Source organism: Chiloscyllium plagiosum, unplaced genomic scaffold (assembly GCF_037043375.1).
Source record: "Chiloscyllium plagiosum isolate Xiang-an unplaced genomic scaffold, Cpla_swu_hap1 HiC_scaffold_36, whole genome shotgun sequence".
NCBI lineage: Eukaryota > Metazoa > Chordata > Chondrichthyes > Orectolobiformes > Hemiscylliidae > Chiloscyllium > Chiloscyllium plagiosum.
Genome location: NW_028270174.1, coordinates 29,204,513 through 29,227,867, shown reverse-complemented (window position 1 = coordinate 29,227,867; position 23,355 = coordinate 29,204,513). Strand labels below are relative to the sequence as shown.

The 23,355-nt window shown below is 40.6% G+C and overlaps 1 protein-coding gene and 1 long non-coding RNA gene across 3 annotated transcripts in view; one reads left to right on the top strand and one right to left on the bottom strand.

The window, feature by feature from the left end:
- naa15a (N-alpha-acetyltransferase 15, NatA auxiliary subunit a) overlaps positions 1-3,728 on the bottom strand; it is a 99,272-nt gene extending 95,544 nt beyond the window's left edge. Inside the window, exon 1 of one of the 2 annotated variants that reach the window (XR_006309052.2) lies at positions 3,397-3,728. Coding sequence is in view for 1 of the 2 variants with exons in the window: in XM_043674102.2 (XP_043530037.2) it covers positions 3,397-3,450 (54 nt within the window). In the remaining variant the exon portion in view is untranslated. The remainder of the gene's footprint in view (positions 1-3,396) is intronic. The other variant, XM_043674102.2, reaches the window with a different exon arrangement.
- A 672-nt stretch (positions 3,729-4,400) lies between these two features.
- LOC122539360 (uncharacterized) overlaps positions 4,401-23,355 on the top strand; it is a 30,919-nt gene continuing 11,964 nt past the window's right edge. Inside the window, exons 1-2 of the long non-coding RNA XR_006309053.2 lie at positions 4,401-4,546; positions 15,796-15,836. This is a non-coding gene — a long non-coding RNA (uncharacterized LOC122539360). The remainder of the gene's footprint in view (positions 4,547-15,795; positions 15,837-23,355) is intronic.

Below are 23,355 nucleotides of genomic sequence, written 5' to 3'. Positions count from 1 at the left end.
TTCATAATCTGGTCTTCTTTGACAATACAGTTTTCGGAACATGTTATGCAAATATTGATTGTTTCCAATCCTATATTATAACACACTGACTACATTTCAAAGACACTGCATTGACTATCATTCTGGAATATCTTCTAGAATCAAATGCATTACTAAAAGCACATCTTTCTATGATGTCTTTCAAATGGATTTCTGGATGTTTATTTCCCTACATCTCAGATTTGGTGAATTTGACGGCTTTGCTTTCGTAAGAAACTACTCAAATAGAATCTGTAAAGGACAGCATGATGACTCAGTTGTTAGCACTGTTGCCTCACGGTGCCAGGTTCAATTCCCGCCTCAGGCGACTGTCTGAGTGCAGTCTGCGCATCCTCCCCATGTTTGCGTGGGTTTCCTCTGGGTGCTCCACAATCCAAAAGACATGCAGTTAGGTGAATTGGCCATGCTAAGTTGCCCATAGTGTTAGGTGCATTAGTCAGGGGTAAATATGGGGAATGGGTCTGGGAAGGTTACTCTTCAGAGGGTCAGTGTGGACTTGTTGAGTCGAAGGGCCTGTTTCCATACTGTAGGGAATCTAATCTAATGTGAGAAAAATACTTTGAAGGAATCTTGTATCATTTATTACAAAAATGCATGGCTAGACGGTTGTTTTGCAAAGCCAACAGCATGGGTTCCATTTCTGCACCGGCTGAGGTTACCATGAAGGACTCTCCTCCTCAGTCTCTCCCTTGTGGCCCTCGGGTTAAAATCACCACCAGCGTGTCTCTCTGAGAGCAATCCTATGGTCTGGTAAGACTATGGCAACCTCCCTGACATTTACTGGATATCATTTAAACAGCTGGATAAATTTAGAGCAGCAACTGCATATCAAATATTTACCATTGATGTACCTTCTCCATTTTGGGCAAAGGTTCATAGAGACCAATGTAAAAAATCAAACCTTTGGCTTCCATGGATGGATTGAAAGTTCAGTTGTTTGTCATCCAAAATATTTGTGGCTCACATTGCTTTGTCAATGCAGATCTTGGCCCTTCAGTTTCTGTGGAATCACTAATAAGGCGATTGCTCTATTATTTTAATATTTTCATAGTTATACAGTCAGGGCTAAAAAAGCTGCTGCACTTAGCTTCAGGGTACTAGCTGTCTAACAATTCCATAGATGGCAAATATTTGATACCATGCAAACCTATTTACAAATTGATAAAGAGATGTGGCCAGTGATGACAGAGTTAGCGTTAAACAGCACAGAAACAAACCCTTTGGTCTAACTCATCTGCACTGACCAGACAACCTAAACTGATTTAATCACATTTGCCAGCATTTGGCCTCATTCCTCTAAACTCTTCCCATTCATGTATCCATCCAGATACCTCTTAAATGTTGTAATTGCACCCACCTCCACTGGCAGCTCATTCCATAAAGGCATCACCATCTACATGAAAACTGCAACTCCGGTCCCTTTTACATCTGTCCCCTCTCACCTTAAACCTATGTCCTCTAGTTTTGGACTCCCACAATTTTTTTCAACCTCAAGTCACCCCTCAGCCTCCAATGTTCCAGGGAAAAAATGCCCATTCAGCCTCTCTCTAAAGCTCAAATCTTCCAATCCCAGCAACATCCTTGTAAATCTTTTCTGAACCCATTCAAGTTTAACAACATTTTTCCTTTAGCAGAATGACATTTTGGACTGTTCACTCAAAGTATTTAAAGGTTAAGTGCAAGAAAGGCAGACTTAAAAAAAAAACTTCAGAATGCCTGTTCCTATGAACATACATCATGCCCATCTAATTGTTTTCCGATTAAATTATTCACCGTGTCATTTGAGAACTAAATTCAAATATTCCCAATATGATTAAACAGACAGACACAGTGCAAGTAGTTATTCTATTAGTATTCAAAGCCCCTTCTAGACAAGCATAACATCCCAATTCAATATCAAAAATCGTACTGAACCTGGGATATTGCAGGACACTACAGAACATTTGAGGAGAAAGTGAGGACTGCAGATGCTGGAGATCAGAGCTGAAAATGTGTTGCTGGAAAAGCGCAGCAGGTCAGGCAGCATCCAAGGAGCAGGAGAATCGACGTTTCGGGCATGAGCCCTTCTCCAGGAAGAAGGGCTCGTTCCCGAAACGTCGATTCTCATGCTCCTTGGATACTGCCTGACCTGCTGCGCTTTTCCAGCAACACATTTTCAGCACTACAGAACATTTATCAATCTATTGTACTAGTAAGCTTTATTTGCTGCCTTATTTGGGCTGCTTTAAAAACAAATTCACAATCTCAACCAAAGTTTGGTATGCAGAAGGCAGTAAATAAACACAAACTATTTTACACTTTACCCCTCACATCAAAGTTGAACCACAGTACTGTTTTTCTTCCTTTTGCTTGTATTTTTTATATAAAGGCACACAATTACAACTTGTGGCCCATCTAGCATATGGGAATCTAAACAACTTATGCCTCCCAGAAGGTTTAAAAGGCATGTTCTACATGCTGAGGCCTATACAAGGCCTGTATTGAACTATGCAAGGTAATTTCACAGGAAAGTGTTTTTTTTTTAAAAATACCTACGTGAGACCCAAGCAGTTGATTCAGTATCCACTCTCAATTTGTGGACAACAAAATCCAAGTTGTGTTTAACAAAAAAAATGTCAATACGATTGCAACAAAGAGGTGGTGCAAGGCCTGGGGCCTCACTGCTCAAGAAGCGGGGAGCGGCTCGAAATCTCACACCGGCCTCCAATCCACCGCGTTTCACGTGTTTGGGTTGAGCAGGCGCTTGCAGGGAGCGAGGGAGAGAACCGTCGGCAGCGGCTGGCGGGACGACCGAGCAAACTCCCAGATTGTGGAGGCGCTGGTGGGTTGAGCCCCCGCCGCTCACATGCCACTTGACTGCAGCGTGCAGGCCCCGATGGCCAGGGTGGAGGAAGGCAAGGAGACGCTCGTCGACAAGCGGCTGCGGTTTGTGTGTGTTGGGGGGTCGGGGGCAGAGGAGGGGGAAATGTTGTGAACGCGAACACGGTGCGAGCCGGTCAATCGGGCGAGAGTGTTTCCCGTCCCCCCCGGGAGGGTGAGCCTGGGGACGAGGAGAGATGCGAGGCCGCGGTATGGGGAGGGGGAGGGGGAGGATCGGAGTAGACACACATGCCCGCCGCGGAACGGGAGTCGGGGTAAAGTTTCAACTTTGGAAAGGCACGAAAATGGATGCAGGAGCCGCAGTTTCCGCTTTGGAGGTTTTAACGGGGTAGGGAGTGAGTGTGCGGAGAGAATGTGCCGGTTGTGGGGCAAATTGTGCCGCCACCGCCGCGAGGGAGGGTAGAGGACAAAAAAAGTGTTCGGATCTCCCGGGGAAGGCACACTTTCTGGATCCCCCCCCCCCCCAAAAACACTCACCAGGATCCGCTTGAAGAGGGCGTTCTCCTTGGCTGGCAGCGCTATCGACGGCATGGCTGGCTCTGGTGCAGCGGGCTCGGTGGCCGGTTCGCCGGGTTGAGTGAGACACGCGCTGTCTTTGGTGCTTCTCTTGCTCCCGAATACGGTCCTTGGGGCTGCTCAGCTCATGGGCCGCTTTGCTTTTTTTCCTTCCCCCCCCTCTCTCTCTCTCTCCTCCTCTTCCCTCTCTCTCACTTACACACACTTCTTCCTTCTCTTTCCCCCCCCCACCCCCAGCCACTCCACGGCCCCACAGTTTGCTCTCCCTTCGAGCGGGACCTCCGCCTTCACGTGTTTTCTCTCTCTCTCTCTCTCTCTCTCTTGCGCTCCGCTCCCTGCAGCACTGAATCCAGCGGAGGGAGGGGGTGGGGGGGAAAGGAGAAAAAAAAAACCCTCAACCAAAATGGCGGGGGCGGCAGTCAGCGGCAACGCCGGCTCCCTCCGGGTCAGCCGCCACTGCGCACGCGCCGCTCCCCCCGCGAACCCGCACACCATCGGCTGACCTCCCTGGAGCGGAGCATGACGGGACTGTGGAGGACCGCGTGTGGTCCTCCCGAACGCGTGCGTGGTGGTTCGCGTCAAGCGCCAACTTTGCTGGTTGTGTGTATTTCCCCAAAACTCTGCATTTTCATCATAAATTTATTTTATTCTTTATCCAGACAATATCAGTGACACAACATCAGATCCCGATTTTCTTCCTGTACGTTACGGTGTTACATTGTAAAATTATCATAAGGTGAAGGTAATGGAACCAGCAAGATAATAAAATACAAATAGTACCCACGGTATTTTGCTTTTATTAAAACACAGCTTGTGGATCGCTGTGACCAGATTACTCATTATATCAGCAGGAATTCAGCCCCATAGCTTAAAGTTAACACAAGGTGATTCCCTCAGTTCTGCTCTTACACTGACTTCCTGATGGAAGGTTAGGAAGTAGGTGCGGCTCCCGGTTTACTTTCTGACTCTTTGGAGAAAGTCCTGCCAGTTCATTTACGTGCAACTGAATTTGCAAAACCTATCTTACCCATATTTTTTGCGATTCGTTTAAACTAAGGAACCATGCACTTTAATAGCACCTCTTAAGTGGAAACCTATCTTGGATCACGGCGTAAGTAGAGGATGATTATCAGCTCAGGAATATCTTGCGAGAGGAAGAAGAGTGAACTTTAAGTTATATCAGTAACTTCAGGTATTTATTTTCGAGTCAAACAAGGCAGTCAATTTGTACATAAAGTTGCCTTCATCTGTTTATGAGATTCTAATCCGCAACCCGCGCGCCGCTGATCCATTTGAGGCAGCTCGTATACGATAATTATTCAGTTTCAAAGGGCAGAAACGCAGGATCCAGAGATGTGTAATATGTATACATAAATGCAGAAATTCTTAATGGCAGGTTGAGAAAGTGATTAACTTTGACTTTGACAAGGGGATCTTTAAAACACATATGGGGAATCCTGGAGAAACTCAGCAGGTCTGACAGCGTTTGTAGGTAAAGAGTTGCAGAGTCATGGAGTTGTACAGCACGGAAAGGGAAGCTTCCCTCCAACTCGTCCATGACAGTAAATATCCTAAATTAACTTAGTCTCATTTGCCAACATTTAGTCCTATCACTCTAAACCCTTCATATTCATATTTCCATCCAGATGGCTTTTAAATATTGTTATTGTACCAACCTCCACCAGTTTCTCTGACAGCTCATTCCATGCACACCATCCTCTGTATGAAAAGGTTGCCCCTTAGGTCCCTTTTAAATCTTTCTCCTCTCACCTCAAACCTATACCCTCTAGTTTTAGACTCCCCACCTCTTAGCTATTCACCCTATCCATGCCCATCATGATTTTATATTCAACTTTATGTTCAATTGGTTGCCTTGTTTAACTCAAAAATAACTGCCTGAAATTACTGATATACCTTAAAGTTCACTCTTCTTTCCTTCGAAGTTCATGCTTGAACTTCATCATATTGAACTTGAAACATTAACTTTGCTTTTCTCTCTCAAGCTGCTGAGTTTCTCCAACATTCTCTGCCTATGTTGAATTTCCAGTGTCTGCACCATTTTGCTTTTATTAGAAGGGGTCTTTGGCTATTTCAGTACAGGGATAATGTATGAGAACCAAAATGTATTCGCATTTTCTGAACTGCCCGTGAAAGACAGTGATGAACTGCGTTCTTGAACCACTACAGTCTATTTGATGCAGATAGACCACAATGCTGTTAGATAGGGAGATTAGGAAGGGTGTGGTGTCATTGGTAACAAAAAGATATTAGGAATGGTTCTAGATATGAAGTACTTCTGTTGTTTGGATCAACCTCAGAAGCTAAAGGAGAAGGTTGAGCGGGGATTTAATAGAGGGGTTTGATAGGTCATTAGGGAATCCAATGGCTTGCAAGGTTAACTAGTATACCAGTTAGTTTCCTGCTTTTAGGGTAGCCCACGTCTACCCTAATAGGGAGGTTGCACTGACTGAGAGGAAACTGCTACTGACTGCAGTACCACAATTTTCTGCAATGGAAAACAAAGCAACTGAAACAGTACAGCAGGGAGGAGAGTTATCAGGTTAACAGAAGTGGTACTGAAGCATTTGGTCATGGAACCTGACAGAAGGAGTATGATCATGGTTTCTTAGGAGACGGGAATCCCTCAAGGAATGCCTTCCAATTGGAGGAGGTGACCAAGGAAGTCAAAACAAATAGTCTAATCCCATGGACCTGGCAACCGACCAGTAAAATGTTCAATGACTGCATATAAATCAGGGACTGTACCTGCAGATCACAGATATGCTCTGGTGAGTATTGTAAAGTTCAGATCAAGCATTCTCTGCAGCAGAATCATTGCTTCACCAACAGTATTTTTAGTAGCAGCTTGGCATTCATTAGTAGAATGGGGATCATTAACTAGGTATACCACCCTTGGGTCTGGTTTGGAGACTCCGAGGATAATCTGTCTGAGAGTAGTGAGCATTTCTCAACATCGATGGAGCAACCACATGTCTATAGCATATAAATATTACTCTAAGGCAAAGAAACTCAAAGGGGAAAGTGCATAAACCACGGTGAAGGAAGAAGTTAAAATTTGTATTTGATATAAAGCAATGACTTATGAGAATGCCAGAAGTGGTAAACTTAAGAATTTGGATTAATTCATGTCCCAGCAAATGAAGTCCAAGGCACAATAAAAAAAGGGAAGAGAGAGCATGCGAGTGAAGAACATAAAAGTGCCTTGGAGATGTATGTCTGATACATGAAAGGAAAAAGATCCGCAACAATAATAGTGGGTCCATTACAAGTGGAGACAGGAGAATTTATATTAGAACTTATAGGGAGGTGGAGAAGTTAGACTGAAACACAAGGTGACAAAGGGGCTGTGTAACTGAAAAATTAGCTGGACTGAGGGTTGGTAAGTCTCTTGGACAAGATGACCTTTATCAAAGAGTGTTGAAGGAAGTAACAGTGGAGGTAGTAGATGCACTGGTGATAATCTTTCATAATTCCATAGATTCTGCAGGGCAGCAACTATAACTCCACTATTTAAGAAGGATGGAAAATGGAGAGTTACAGACCTGTTAGCTTGATGTTCATCGTTCATAAAATGTTAGAATCTATTATAAAAGCTATGATAACTAAAGATTTATAAAATTATTTCAAATTGGGCAATGTCAATATGGATTTATGAAAGGGAATTTATGTTTGACAAACTTTTCAGAGTTTTTTTTAGACGTTACTTGCAGCATAGACAAAAGAAAATCAGTGGTTATGGTGTATTTAGATTTTTAGAAGGCTCTTGACAAGATCCCACAAAGGAGGACAGTTGATGTAATTATAGCACATGGAATGAGGGAAATAGTGGTATAGATTAAGAATTGGGTTAACAGACAAAGAGCTGAGAGGAATAAATGAATCACATGCTGTTACTCGTGAGGTACCGCAAGGCCTGTACTAGGACCACTCACAACCTATTATTAGTTATTTGAATGTCAGGACCAACTATGCTATTTCCAACTTTAAATTGTGAGCAAGGTGCAAGCAAGCTGCAAGGGGACTTGGACACGCTAAGTGAATGGGCTAGAACATGACAGATGGAATATGACATTAATAAGTATGAAGTTATTCATGTTTGTCGAAAAAAAACAGCAAGGCAGAATATTTCTTAAATGGTGAGAAGTCAGAAAGTGCAGGTGTCCAAAGCGATCTGAGTATCATTATCTGAGTCATTAACAGGTAGCATGCAGGTGCAGAAAGCATTTGGAAAAGCAAATGGTATACTGGCATTCATTCCTTGGAAATTTGAATGCATAAGTAAAGATGTCTTGCTGCAGTTGTACAGAGCTTTGGTGAGAACTCACCTGGAGTATTGTGTACAGTTCAAGTCTCTTTATCAGAGAAAGCATACATCTGCCATGGAAGGAGTGCAATGGAGGGTCATCAGATTAATCTCTGGTATGGCAGGATTGTTGTGAGGAGAGGTAAGGGAAACTGTGTCTGTATTCACTAAAGAATTAGAAGTGATCTCATTGCAACTTAGAAAATTCTTACAGGGCAACACAGATAAGATAGGATGTTTCTCCTGGCTGCCATTTCAAGAGTGGCAAAGCCAAATTCTTTACCCAGCTCAGGAATGGCACTCAAATGAAAAGAGGACAGACGAAGCATTTCGAAGACTTCCCTCAAGAAATGCAACATAGATGTCAATGTGTGGGAGACCCTCATTCAGATTAAGCTGACTTGGAGGAATGTCCTGTAGGATGGGATACAATTCTTTGAGAACGCACATTAGCAAAAGGAACCAGAGAAAGAAATGCCAATGGTCTGAATGTCTAGGGCCAATTCCACCTCCCAGAAACACCTGCCAAATTTGTGGTCAGGAGTGCAGCTCTAGGATTGAACTCATCAGCCATGTAAGGACCCTCAGAATCCATGACCAGTGACATGGAATGTCCTTATGTGTACAACCATTCTTGTGAGTCAGTGATTGGCAATGATGACAATTCAAGAACAAGGGGATGTAATCTTAGTATAAGGGTAGGCCATTAAAAATCGAGTGGAGGAGGAGTTTCTTCATTCAGAGGGTAGTCAATCTTTGGAACTCTCTATTCCAGGTGACTAGAAGCTCAATAATTCAGTAGGTTCAAGACTAAATTGATAGGTTTCTGGAGACTAAAGTCATCCTGGATGAGAAGAAAGCGTGGAACAATGACACTGGGGAGATGAGTAGCCTAGATGTTTAATAGCAGGGCATGCTCGATTGGCTAAATGGCCTACAATCCTATGAACCTGTTGGACTATAACCTGGTGTTGTGTGAATTTTAACTGGGAAGGATATATGATCCTGTTGAAATGCAGCGTACATTTTCTTTAACAATATCTGAACTCCAGGGTTAAATTATCAGTAATAATTGCACAAACTTGGATAGTCAATTAATACTTTTTGATCAGTATTTTCAAGATATTAAGGAGTACAGAATAAATAGAAATTAGTTCTGCTAGTTAACAAGTTTAGATTTGGAGTCATAGTCTTTTAAAAAAAAGTCAGAACTTTCAGGAGCGAGATTAAACATGGCACACACAGTGGGTGTAGATTAGTGTGGTGCTGGAAAAGCACAGTAGGTCAGGCAGCATCCGAGGAGCAGGAAAATCGACGTTTTGGGCAATTTCCTGATTAAGGGCTTCCTGCTCCTCGGATGCTGCCTGACCTGTTGTGCTTTACCAGCACCACATTAGTCTAGACTCTGATTTCCAGCATCTGCAGTCCTCACTTTTGCCTACACACAGTGGGTGATTAAAGTTTAGAACTCTCTTCCACAAATGGCTGTTGACACCAGATTAATGTTTAATTTAAAATCTGAGATTAATAGATTTTTGTTAAACTAAGGTAGTAAGAAATTTGGGCAAAGACAAACATGGCATTAGGTTGCAGGTCAGCCATGATCTTAATATACGGTGTAACAGGCTCAAAGAGCTAACAGCCTTTACCCATCCTTATGGTTTTCACTGAGATCCTTGAGGAATTTATAATTGTTTGGAATCCAGAAAAGGGCCTGCTTTTTTTTTTTGAAAATAGTGCTTTGGAATAATTTTCATCCATCTTAATAGGCAAGCAAGGCTTAATATCTAATCTGAAAACAATTTTACTCAGTTCTGCATAATCAGCATTATGGGTTACAGTGTACCTTAAGTTTTCCCACTCCATTCCCCACACCTAATTTTAAAGCAAGAGTGTTGCCATTGAGGTAAACTGTCACTCAAAGGGAGAATCAATGAGATCATTGTTTGAAGGAAGCAAATAAGTTAGGTTGCATGACATTTTTTTTCTACTGTTTGTTGCAAAGTCATAGATTTAGCAATTGAACTTCCATGAGGGTTTTCTCACTTGTTTGCTATTACTTTTACTGAAAATGCAAGCAAACTCTACAAAAATGGCATAAACATTTATTGAAACTGGTTTTAAAGCAAACAATTGAGAGAACCCCACAGATGTTCAACTCAAAATAACTGAAGAAATTGCTTTTTCGGTGGAATAAAGGGGGAGAGCAAAAAAAAATCCCAAATGCAGGAGCAGAGGTAATAGGCTAGAGCAGGTGTCTGGTTAACCTTCTCAAATAACGTAATGTAATTAGGATGGATTAGATGATAATTAAGACCTTCACACTGATACACAGGGGAATGAGAAAGGCAGAAGAAATTAATAAAAACAAGGGTAATACATACAAAATATACCTAAAAAGAGAGGTCTCAGTCTTAAGGTGCTTAATTAACCAAAGATTCTAAAAAGTGCAGAAAGGGATGTTGGTAGACAGATCAGTGGAAATGTTTGTTCTGGAGGAGAGCAGTGGATTGAATAGAATTTTTTTTCATGAGCAGAGAGAAATGTTTTGACTAGAAACAGTTTCGTATCTGACCAGATGTGAGGTACAAGCACCGCTTCAGATTGTGCATCATCTAAACCAACCTGAGCACAACAATAAGAAAACCGAGAGGCTGGACTAATGGCACACAGTTGTTCATCAAAATTGAAATTGGTTTGTTTCTTTTTCATCTCCAATGATACCTTCCTATGCAAGAGCAAGAGGGGCTACATATGCCTTTATGCTTCCTCAGTGACCAAGGCTCTAAACATTCCTACCAGATTAAATAGGGAATTATTTGCCCTTCATTCAGCTTAATGTACCGGATGATGATCAATGCTCATGATGTCTTCTCTCTATATTGCAGAGGTCAAACACAGATTGGATGATGGCCTCATGGAGCATTTCCGTTTATTTGCCTGTAAATTCCGATCTCCCTGTCCATGGCCTCCTACATTGTTCCGATGAAGCTTTGTGTAAGGAACAGCACCTCATCCTTTGGACAAAACAAACTTCACAGCATTCTGGACTCAACAATTTCAGTTCATGACCTCTGCTCCTATTTTGCCTTTTTTTTTAGATGACAGCTATTGTTAATTATTCTGCACATTCTTATTTGCACACATCTTTTGATTTTCTACATGATCCATTACCACCTTTAATTTTTCCTTGCATCATCATTATCTCTTTTGTCACTTTCCACTCTATCAATTACCTTTTATTATTTTTCTCCCAATTCTCTTTCCCTACCTCTGACCCAGCTTTAAACTGTTCAATGTCAAACTATTCGATTTGAGGTGATGACTTAGTGGTATTATCAGTAGAGTGTTCATCCAGAGACCAAGATAATGTCCTGGGGAACCGGATTCAAATCCCACCTTGGCAGATGGTGGAATTTGAATTCAGGTTTTAAAAATCTAGAATGAAGAGTCTAATGATGACCATGAATCCATTGTCAATTGTTGAAAGAAACTACCTGGTTCACTAATGCCCTTTCGGGAAGGAAACTACTATCCTCACCTGGTCTGGCCTACATATGACTCCAAACCCACTGCAATAAGGGTAACTCTTAACTGCCCTCTGGGGCAATTAGGGATGGGCAATAAATGTCCACATCCCATGAATGAATTTTTTAAAATGCAGTTCTGATTAAAGATCATCAACCTGAAAGATTAATGTATAATCTGTTTTGGCAAATAACACTAGATGTGCTGACCATTTCCAGCATTTTGATTTTGACAAACTATTGTGTTTTGTTTACATAACATTGAAGTGAGGACAATTTTGATTCATCACAATGTGATATGGACAGGAAGGGCAGACAAGTAGTCAACAAATTTTACCAATATAATCACACGTGTCAAACAAAATGGTGGAAGCAAATGCATTGTTAAGCAGTTTTGAAGGAAATAGGTGGATCAGGGAGGAAAAGTCTACAGTAATTGATTCAAGAGATATTATTCATTACTTTCCAATATTTACTCAGTATTGTGAATGAGTTAATGGCATGTTGGAGAGGCTTGAAAATTGAATATTGGAAGAGATGGATTTTGCATTCAAGCATTTTTGGAGAGAGAAAGGATCGTAAATAGGAGGATATAAGGATGGAAGCTTTAGGGAAATATATTGATAATAATTGGAAGAACGGTCTTTTAATGCTTTTAAGGAAGAGGTGAGTAGAATCTTGATAAGCAAGGGGGTGAGAAGTTATAATCAGATCAGCCAGGATCTTATTAAATGAGTGTACAGACTTGAGGGTTGAAATGATCTTCTCCAGCTCCTTGTTTGAATGTTCATGTAACAATTTTGAATCAGGTTTTGCAAGAACACAGAAAGCGTTGGCAATCATAAGATCAAGGAGATGCAGCTGAATAATTAGGAACTGAGTCAGTTAAGGGACAAGGTAGTAAATCAATAACTTGCACTTATATAGTGCCTTTCATGACCTCAGAATGTCCAAAAGTATTATACAGCTAATGATGTGCTTTTGAACTATAGTCCCCCTGCTACAATTTAGGGAAATACATTTGCCAAGTTGCACATAAGTGAAAATGAGATAAATGATCTGCTTTCTGTAAATTTGGATTAGAGATTTCTATTAGTCAGGAAAAGGGGAAATTTCCTGCCTTTTGTTGAGTAGTGCATTTTTTATAGTCCCACTAAGACAGGTAATGCATAATTAATCTTATTATTCATCATTTTCATCTTCAATACTCCCTCAGTATTATATTGAACTATCATCTTAAATTATCTGCTCTAGTAACTAAGTTATCATTTGATTGCTTGGAAAATAGAAAATAAGAGCTGATGTAGGCCTTTAGCTCTTACAACCTGCTCTATCATTCAATGTGATTATGGTTGATCATCCAACTCGTTGCCCTGTTCCTGCTTTCTCCCATACTCTTTGATCCCTTTAGCTCAAAGAACTACATCTAACATAGAAGAAAAGGAATCCCTACAGTATAGAAACAGGCCAATTGTCCCAACAAGTCCACACCGACCCTCAGAAAACCATCCCTTCCAGACCCATTCCCTAATACTCTACATTTCCCCTGACTAATAAAAATAACCTACACATCTCTGAACACTACGGGCAATCTTTGGATTGTGGGAGGAAACTAGAGCACCCGGAGGAAACCCATGCAGACACTGGGAGAATGTAGGAGAAAGTGAGGACTGCAGATGCTGGAGATCAGAGTTGAGTGTGGTGCTGGAAAAGCACAGCAGGTCAGGCAGCATCCAAGGAGCAGGAGAATCACAGTTTTGGGCACAAGCCCTTCATCAGGAAATGGCTTGTGGGCTGAGAGATAAATGGGAGGGGGTGGTGGGGCTGGGGGAAAGGTAGCTGGGAATGTGATAGGTAGATGAAAGTTCTGGGGGGGAAGGTGATAGGTCAGAGAGGAGAGTGGAGCAGATAGGTGGGAAGAAAGATGGACAGGTCAAGAGGGCGGTGCTGAGTTGGAGGTTTAGGACTGGGATAAGGTTGAGGAAGGGAAATGAGGAAACTGGTGAAATCCACATTAATCCCGTCTGGTTACAGGGTCCCAAGGTGGAAGATGAGGCATTCTTCCTCCAGGCATTGGGATTGGTGATGGAGGAGGCCCAGGGTCTGCATATCCTTGGTGGAGTGGGAGGGGGAGTTAAAGTGTTTATTTTAATTTCCCCTCCCACTCCACCAAAGACACGCACGTCCTCGGTCTCCATTGCCAATCCCAAACCACCCAATACCTGGAGGAAGAATGCCTCATCTTCCACTTTGGGACCACTGAACACCGTGCCACCACATGAGCAACTGACTCAGAGACCAGAAGGTAATTATTGAGCAAAGGCTGATTTCTACAAGAAATCAGTTTGGTGAAATTAGAACAGAAATCGGAAGAAACTGCGCTGTAATTTAAGTTCTTCATTCAGTCAAATACTCACAGGTAAATTAACCTATTGGTGATACTGCCAAAGTAGGAAACTGAGGGAGGGGGAAGAAGATTAGTTTTAACCTGGAACAGTAAGTAGGTTTGGCTGGGGATAGGTTAGAAGTGGCTGAAAATGATATGTACATGTCTGGAAGCTGTGCTTTTCCAGCACCACACTCTCGACAGCTGTTTCTAATGCACTGACTTCCATTGTTAATTTTGGCATGTTTGGCCAGTTATGTGTCATGCTTCTCTGGAGACTAGTTAGTAAGGTTTGCTTGATGAGCTCCCAGTTTGGCGAACCTCCTACCTAAAATAATGGAATACTTTGTCGAAGTTATGGCCTCTTGCTGAGAGCTCTCTCTCACCCACCTTCTCCCTCTTTGGGTTGCTTGTGTCCCTTTGCATTGCCTCAGTTTACTCTACATTATGTTCTGTAGCCAATGGGGATGGGAATTCTCAGAGCTATGAGTGGAAGCAAGTTATCGGAGTAGGACACATGAGGTGCAAACCAAAGCCTTCATCATGTCTCATTCCATTCATATTGACTTCAGTAGCTTTAAATGTGGAGTACAAACCAGTAAGTGTGAGTCTTTTTCCAATAACAGCCAGTCGACCTCAATCAGGAATAAACTGGAAGTTGCTGATGATCTCCTTTAAATAGGTTGAGGGTTCTTTCTGTTGATGAATGCATGTTCAGTTGAACAAGTTTAAGAGAGGACACTAGCTGGAGTATTCACATTGAAAATAACAGAATAGACTCAAATTTGCATAACAAGGTGACTGATGTCACAATCTGCCCAGATTTTATACCTGTGGTACACATTCCCAGTTCCTATGCTCCTATTCAGCCAAACTCATCCCATTGCAGAAATCAGTTCAGAGCAACTTTAGACCAATGCAACACCCCAAAAGTATGATGTTACAAACTGATTTTAAAAATAAGTGAAGAAGAATAGGAACAAGATTCCTGCTGAAAGTATTCACTGAACATAAACTGTCAGAAAAGCTAATTATGTACGAGGATCCATCTAAAAGGCATTTGACTTGAAGTTCCTCATGTATTAACAGATCATTTGGAACACTTCACAATTTTATACATTCTCTTTTCAAAACATATGTTGATACATTGAAATGCTTTCAGAGAACAGCAGAATGATTTCAAAAGTTAGGGCTCTAAGCATGAAAAGGGTAGCCAAAACAGAACTGGTTATCATCAGAAAAAATAAACTTTTGATGGAGACACAATCCAGGTCTTTAAAATTCTGAGGATCATTTCCAATAATGGTTTGTGGATAAATGCACTGTGTATTGGAAATATGCCATGTAGATGAGAGGGATCAGGCTTCTTTCACAGTCTGTGATTAACAAATCTCTATGCCTGAGTAAAGGAAAAAAAATGGCTGGGTTCTGATTCCAGAATACTAACTGGTGCTTCCTGGTGGAAAATATGCATCTATAGAAATTAGAGTTGAGCAATGAATCCTCACAATTACCAGTTAGCTTGTAAAACCTACAGGAAGGACTTTGCACTGAAGAAATATCAGCTCCATTTCATAATTCGAATGGACATAGACAACGTCTGAACATGCATTCTGTGCAAACGTCAGTTCTCATCGAAGGAACAGTAGTTAGAATTAAATTGTATTGAGCAGAACACAGCCTACAATATAATAATAAAATGATATGCACTGCCATTGCATTAACCAGTTAGAAAGTGCTTAATTCATGGGCAGATTGAGAGAAAAGACGCATGTTACAAACTATCAGTACAGAGAGAAATTGGCATTGAAACAAATTCACACCACTTGTCATAAAATAATAAATTGTAATCAATCACTCACCATCATATTGCACTTTTTATCAGAGCAAAACCGTCCTCATTATAAAGGAGCATTTCTCTGACTTATTGTGAAGTATGAGACTCAAGATTTGATACTGCATATAGAAATAACAATTTTAAAATAACAATTTATAATTTACAAAACAACGATTCAATTTTCTACATCTATACTTCTCCAGCTGACATTGATGTATTGTATTAACAGACTCGGACATTGTTTTGTACTTAAATTTAAATTTTCCTCTTGGTTTTCTCTTGTTAGACACTGACAAATGGGTGATGTTATTGCAATGAAGTCTCAAGGTAAGTGAAGCCACTAACACCTTCCAAAGAATGAAGTGTATGCAAATTAGAATCAATTCCCTTCCTTGTGTTAAAGCTGCTTTAACACCTTACCGTCAACATCCACAAAGCAATGTGGATTCTTTACCTTCAAACATCTTCCCTACCGAAGGATTGATGGAAACTATGGATATTTGCATATCTGGGGTTTGAAAGAAAAGGAGTGATGGAAGAGGAAGGTGAAGTTAGAGGGTCAGAGATGTTGACCTTAGCTGAAAATCATAAGGTTTGGATTACACAGGTTCTGCTATTAAAAGGTATAATTTTGAAGAGCATCTGCAGACAGTGGAGAAAGTGCTGACAGTACAATAGATCAATTAGAGAAGTCCATTAGCTATTCATTTGGCATTGTGAAGATGGTTCCTTAGCATTTAGTACATCGTGAAATCCAGTCAACTTCTCCAGACAGATTTTAATCACATTCCTGCATGACACAACCCATAAAAATAGTCTTTGTTCCTGAAATATACTTGGTTTGCTGCTGTTGAAGCCCAATGTGCCAGATTGATGACAACTGTCCCAATGTGCCTTTGCTGCTATGAAACAGGAAAGTATCTCTTAAGAGTTCTTCCCATTTTAGTGGAGTCATTAAATCTTATTTCCTGAAGATTTTGTGGCTTTGTGAAAACAGTGCCAAATTTTCAGGAGCCAGACAGGGATACTTTCATGTGAAACAGCTGCATCCCAGGAGAGCAGCCCACCTGAGCCCTAATAACAAGACATTCATCACACAGCAGGGCTTGGTGGCTGTGAAACCAGAGACACCTTTGTCTCATAAACCTCACATTGACTTACAGTAGCCAAACACTTTTGGATCCAGGAAGTCTTGAGGTCTGGCATGAGTTTAAAGTCAAGATTTCATACCTTCCATTGCTACCACTGTAAGGTATGATATTAAGAAGACTTATAAAAGAAAGCAGAGAAAATTATCAAAAAGAGGTGGAGGACATATCTCATATATTTGTTATAATTCATTCATGTATCATGCTGCAAATAGAGCCCTGTCACTCCTGAGTCACGACAAAAGTAAAGATTTTATAAAGTATGCAAAGTTCCCCAATTTATCCGCCTCTTAAGATCCAGGGTATTGAAAACAATGATTAGGTTTTTTAAACTGAACAAGAATTATTATTTATCACAAGTAATTAGACTCTAGCAATGGGTAAACAGTTATAAACATTGGCATATAACACTATTAAATAAAGCTTTTAACCTCTGCTCACATAGACAGACTATAAAATAAGGAAAATAGGTTATTGGGTGGGGTGTGTGTGGGGACAGGGGGGTGTTGGAGATGGAAACTGGAAAGCGAGTTCAGTAGTCTTTATTTCCAGGTTCTACGGTTGAAATGATTTTGTAACACCTTGTAGCATATGCTTTAGGTATCTTTCTCCAGATGCTTCTACTGTTTGGTAAGATACAAAAGATGACCAATTAATTTCGCAGAATTTCATAGGTCCCTATTGTGTGGAAACAGACCATACTGCCCAACAAGTATTGACTTTGGAGGACACAGAGACACTCCTGAGCTGGAGAAGAACTGAAAACCTCTCTCTCTAGATTAGAGTTGTGTTGGAAAAGCCCAGCAGTTCAGGCAGCATCTGAGGAGCAGGAAAATCAACGTTTCAGGCAAACGTCCTCTCCCACTGCATCTCCAAGTCATTTCCTCTGCCCTGAAGCTCTTCAACCATGTCCTGAAACTGATTCGCTACCAGCACCATTCTAATCTAGAATCTGGTTTCCAGCATCTGCAGTCCTTGTTTTTACCTAGTTGATGAAAACCTCTCTCTCTCTCTCTCTCTCTCTCTCTCTCTCTCTCTCTCTCTCTCTCTCTCTCTCTCTCTCTCTCTCTCTCTCTCTCTCTCTCTCTCTCTCTCTCTCTCTCTCTCTCTCTCTCTCTAATTTATTCCCAACTTCAGGTTTACTTGAGAATCAATCACAGTTTTTGGCAGACAAAAAGGTTTCTGTCATTGGGATAATTAGCCACTAGTCCATAGACCAATAAACTTCTCATTGCCAACAAAAACTATGTTAGTGCAACTCCTCAGCTCCAAATCATCTCCAAGTCAAAGTTCAATTACTGCTGTTTCAAACAGTTGTTTATATGCTGCTTGCAAAAGATGATAGGTTACTTGTTTTCAAGACATACAGACACGCTTTCTAATAGTAGTTTTAAAAGAGCTCTTTCTCATTTCAGTCCAGTTATTAAAAAAAAGCAAATAAAAGTCCTGATTATTTATATACTGTTCAGGACCATATCTGAACTGCACCCAGATTATAAACACTCCGAGGCAATCAAGCATCTCACTAATCACAGGCAAGTTGTACAATATAATAACTGAAAATAGTTTGGGAGATGACATAATCCATGTCTTTAACATACAGAAGGAAAGAGTTATGCAGGTTTTAACATGTTATTTATCTGAACCATTTTCATTTTATTGGAGGATACATATGTGTAATCTCTCAGCCGAGACAGAGGCCTTTGCTTGCTCTCGACAGATTTCCATCTAATGTACTAAAGAACAATAATCTCCATTAAAAAAGATGACTGACCATCAGGTTAAGAATGACTTAATAACTCAGGCAAAGTAAATGTTCTCAGTATCAGTCTTGTGGCTTTCTTAATAAATAATCAAAACTGTAATTCAGAAGGGCTGAAACCTTTACTTCATGTCTGCATGCATTTGAGATTTAATCTTAAACTCTCTAATTTTAATGAGAGAAAGCAACATTTCTAGAGTATTCTTAAAACTCTTTATAAACATTACAATATGTTAAATGTTCCAGTATGTGTGGCACCTGCAATTGTTTTTATATTATACCTTGAACATCATAAAATGGTCAAGACACTTCATGGGGCCACAAATTATGGCATCAAACCATGTAAGGAGACATTCAATCAATTTATTAAAATTTGGTCAGAGTTCATTGGTCATTGACAGTTCTGTTAGGACCTTAACAAAGATTTATGAAATACATGGAGGCCTTTTTTAAGTGCACTAAATCCCAATGATAACCATTGGTTTCCTTCTTCCTCATATGGCTTAGCTATTTTCACTTCAAATGCATCTTTACTATTTGCTTCAACCACTCCATGTGGTGGCGAGTTCCACATTCTCAACATTCTTTGATTGAAACCTTTTCTTCTGAATTCCCTTTCAAATTTCTTTCCAATACGCAGTGCACATAATCCATAGTTATTTAAAGGCTGTGTCACATCAATTGCATCAAATTTTCAATGTTAGATTGGACAGAATCTTATAGAGGCCTGAACAACACGAAATATGGCAGAATTATGTGAAATGTCAAGCTTAAGAAACAGATCATAACACCATAAGAAACAGTAACAGAAGTAGGCTGTTTGGCCCTTGAACCTGATCTGTCATGTAGTTGGATCATGATTGATTCAACATTCTTCACATTCACTTTCCTGCCCTTTCCCTTGATTCACTTTTTGATCAAGAAACTATTTATCTCAGCTTTAAATAAACACAAGGACTCTACTCCTCCAGCTTTTTGTGGCAAGGAGTTGTGGAGACTCTCAACATTCAGAGGGAAGAATTTCTTCCTCATCTCAGTCTTAAATTGGTATCTGTTTATTCTGAGATATGTCATCTGGTCCAAGACGCTCCCAAGTGGGGAAACATCCTGTCAGCATTCATTCTGTCAAGCCCTTTAAGAATCTGGTGTGTTTCAATTAGATCACCTCTCATTCTTCTAAATTCCAATGAGTTCCAACCTGTTTAATGTTTATTCATAAGACAATCTCTCCTTATCAGGTATATCCTGGTGAACAGTTTCTGAACGACCTCAATGAAATTGCAGCTTTCCTTAAATAAGGGGATCAAAACTGCTCGTGGTACTCCCATGTGTCACCAGCACCTTATATAGTTTGCAGTAAGACTTCCCTACTCTTATACTCAAGCCCCCTTTAAATAAGGGTCACCATTTCATTGGCCTTCCTGATTATCTGCTGCACCCATGTGGTAACAAGTACCCCCAATTCCCTTTGCAGTGCAGATCTCTGCAGTTTATCTCCAGTTAAATACTATACTGTTCTTTTATTCTCCCTTCCAACATGAACAACTACACATTTTCCCACATTATACCCAGTTTGTCAACTTGTTTCCAACTTAGGTAACCTATCAATATCTCTCTGTAAACTGATTGTATCCATTTCATGCCTGCTTTTGCACCTACTTTGTGTCGTCTGCAAATTCAGCAACAGTATATTCACTTGCTTCTTCCAGGTCATTAATATATATTGTAAACAGTTCCGGTCCCAGCACTGATCCCTGTGGAACCCCATTGGTCACAGGGCCAACCTGAAAAAAAACCCTTTTCCCCACTCACTGTTTCCTGCCCATGAGCCAATTCTCTGTCCATACCAATACGCCCCTTCCAACACTGTGGGCTCTTATTTTATGACTTAATCTTTGGGAGATACTTTGTCAAATGCCTTCTGCAAATTCAGTACAACACAAGTATTCCCCTCTATCCACTCTGATTGAGATTTCCTCAAAAAACTCTAATAAATTAGTCAGACACAATTTCACTTTCATGAAGCCACGCTGACTCTGCTTAATTTGATTATGATTTTCCAAATGTTCTACTATTACTTCCTTAATAATTGATTCTAATACTTTTTCCAACAATAGATGTTAGGCTAATTGGCCTATAGTTACCTGCCATTTGCCTCCTGCCTTTTTTCAATGGGGGTGTCATATTCACAGTTTTCCAATCCTCTAATACCTCAGTAGAATCCAATGATTCTTTTGGAAAATTACAACCAATGCATCCACTATCTCTGTAGCTACATCTTTTAGCATCTGAGGATGCAAGCTATCTGGGCCAGGGGACTTACCTGCCTTAGTCTTGCTGGTTTGTCTAATGCTACTTTTTTAATGGTGGTGGTGGTACTTAATTCCTCCCCTGTATTCTTTAGTATTAATGGAATGATTGATGTATCTTCCAACCTAAAGATTGAGGCAAAATATCTGTTTAACTCCTTGCTCTCTAAAACTGTCTCTTCAGATTCATTTTCTATGGGACGTATGTCCACTTTGACCTCTGTTTTCCTTTTTTATTTAAAGAAGCTCTTAATTTCAGTTTTTGTATTCTTTGCAAGTTTGCCCTCATAGTTAATTCTTTGTCTTTATTATCTTTTTAGTTCTCCTTTATTGGATTCAGAATTTTCCCAGTTCTTCAGGGCTATTACCAACAGTGACCTCCTTGCATGCTTTTTCTTTCACCCTAATATTCTCTTAACTTCCTTGGTTAGCCATGTTGGTTTATCCCTCTTTTTGAATCTTTCCTCCTTACTGGAATGTATTCTTGCTGAGAGTCCTTACATGTCTGCCACTGCTCGCTTATAGTCATTCTTGCTCATTTAACTGCAAAATTTACTTCAGCTAACTCTATTCTCATTTCATTTTAGTTCCCTTCATTTAAGTTAAACACAATTGTTTCCAACTATAGTTTCTCAATCTTGAACTGAATATTAAATTTTACTGTGTTATGATCACTACCTCCCAGGAGATCATTTACTCAGAGGTCATTTGTTAAATCTGCCTCATTACCCCATGATCAGATCCAAGATAGCCTGTTCCCTGGTTGGCTGCCAGACATATTGCTTGAGGAAGCTATCCTTAATGCATTCCATGAATGTGTTGTTGTTGTTACCCTTTCCAATTTGATTAATCCAAAATTAAAATCACCCATAATTATTGTTGCATTCGTTTTAGATGCTCGTATTATTTGTTGATTGATAGCCTTTCTTGCAGAGTGTCAATATAGCAGATGTCATAGAATCCCTAAAGTGTAGAAACAGGCTATTCAGCCCATCGAGTCCACAGTGTCTCTCCAAAGAGCATCCCATCCACACCCAATCCCCTGACCCCGTAATCCTGCTTGTCTTTTTATCATGGTTAGTGAAACTAACCTGCACATCTTTGGACGGTGGGACGAAACTGAAGCACCCAGAGGAAATCCACACAAACACAAGGAGAATGTGCAAACTGCACACAGGCAGTCACCTGAGGATGGAATCGAATCCGGGTTCTTGGCCCAGGAAGACAGCAGCGCTAATCACTGAGAGACCGTGCCACCCACGACAGCACTCCCACCATCGTCTTCTTTCATTTGCTGTTTTTTTACTGCCACCCAAATGGACACTATATCATCACTCACAACTATTCATCATTTCATTTCTTATTAACAGTGCTATCACTCCATCTTTTCCATCTCTCCTGTCTCTCCAAAAGGTTAAACATCCCTGAATGTTAAGTCCCCAGTTTTGGTCTCCTTGTAACCATTGCTTTGTGATGGTTACAAGATCAGATTAATTTAACTCGAATTGTGCCATCAGCTTGTTTACTTTCATACAAATATTTTGTGCACTAAGATACAATGCGTTTACGTTTGCTCCATTTTCGAGTTTCCCTACACCTTTAGGTTCCTTGGTACAATATGACATTCAAATATGCTGTCCATTACTTTTATTTTCTGGTAACAATCAATTCTATCACTAAACGTTTCCTATACTACCTTCTCTTGTACCTTTTGCTTTTATACTTTTCCATGCAAATGATCCTGTCCTCCACACTCCCCCTGTTTAGTGTAAAGCCCTATCTACAGCCCTAGTTATGTGATTTGCCAGGACTCTGATCCCAGCATGATTCAGATGGAGTCCGTTCCATCAGAACAGCTCTCTCCTGCCCCATTACTGATGCCATATCCTATAAAATTCAAGCCCATTTCTCCAACACCATTCTTTCAGCCATACATTTACCTCTTTAATCTTGTTGACTCTGTGCCAATTAGCTCATGGCTTAGGTAGTCATCCTGAGATTATCATCTTTTTGGTTCTGCTTTTTAATTTAGCCCTAGTTGCTCCTATTCCCTCTGCAGAACCTCTTTCCTTATTCTACCTATAAGGTTGGGACCTATGTAGACAATGATAGCTGGATCTTTCTCCTTCCACTCCAACTTCCTCTGTAGTTTGGAACAATTCACTGCATGTTTTAACTGAGTATTGGGTGTCCTGGCAACACTCCCACAATGCAGCAGTGAGTTTCTATATCAGGGGATTATTGCTTGTTAACAATCTTCTTAACTGCAGATGTCTCCTCATTATTATGCAGCATTCTATCATACCACATTCCACAAGCACTTTGGACACTGAGAATTCTCAGCATGGAAGTCAGGGTGGCTACCTGGAGACTTTAGCTTGCTGCTTACTACCATGTTAGACGCCTGGTACCAATATCTTGGGGCATGCTCCATGGGCATCATATATGCACTTCACACCTATGTGTGATACGTGAGAGCCCTCTTGGCACATGTCAATCCACTTACAATCCATTTTGCAATTTAATGCTGTAGGACACTATGGCAACCATCATTGTAATGCTGCAACAAGGTGATTTAGTGTTTTGGGACACACACCCAGCTCATTCACTGGACCAGACTGCATCTC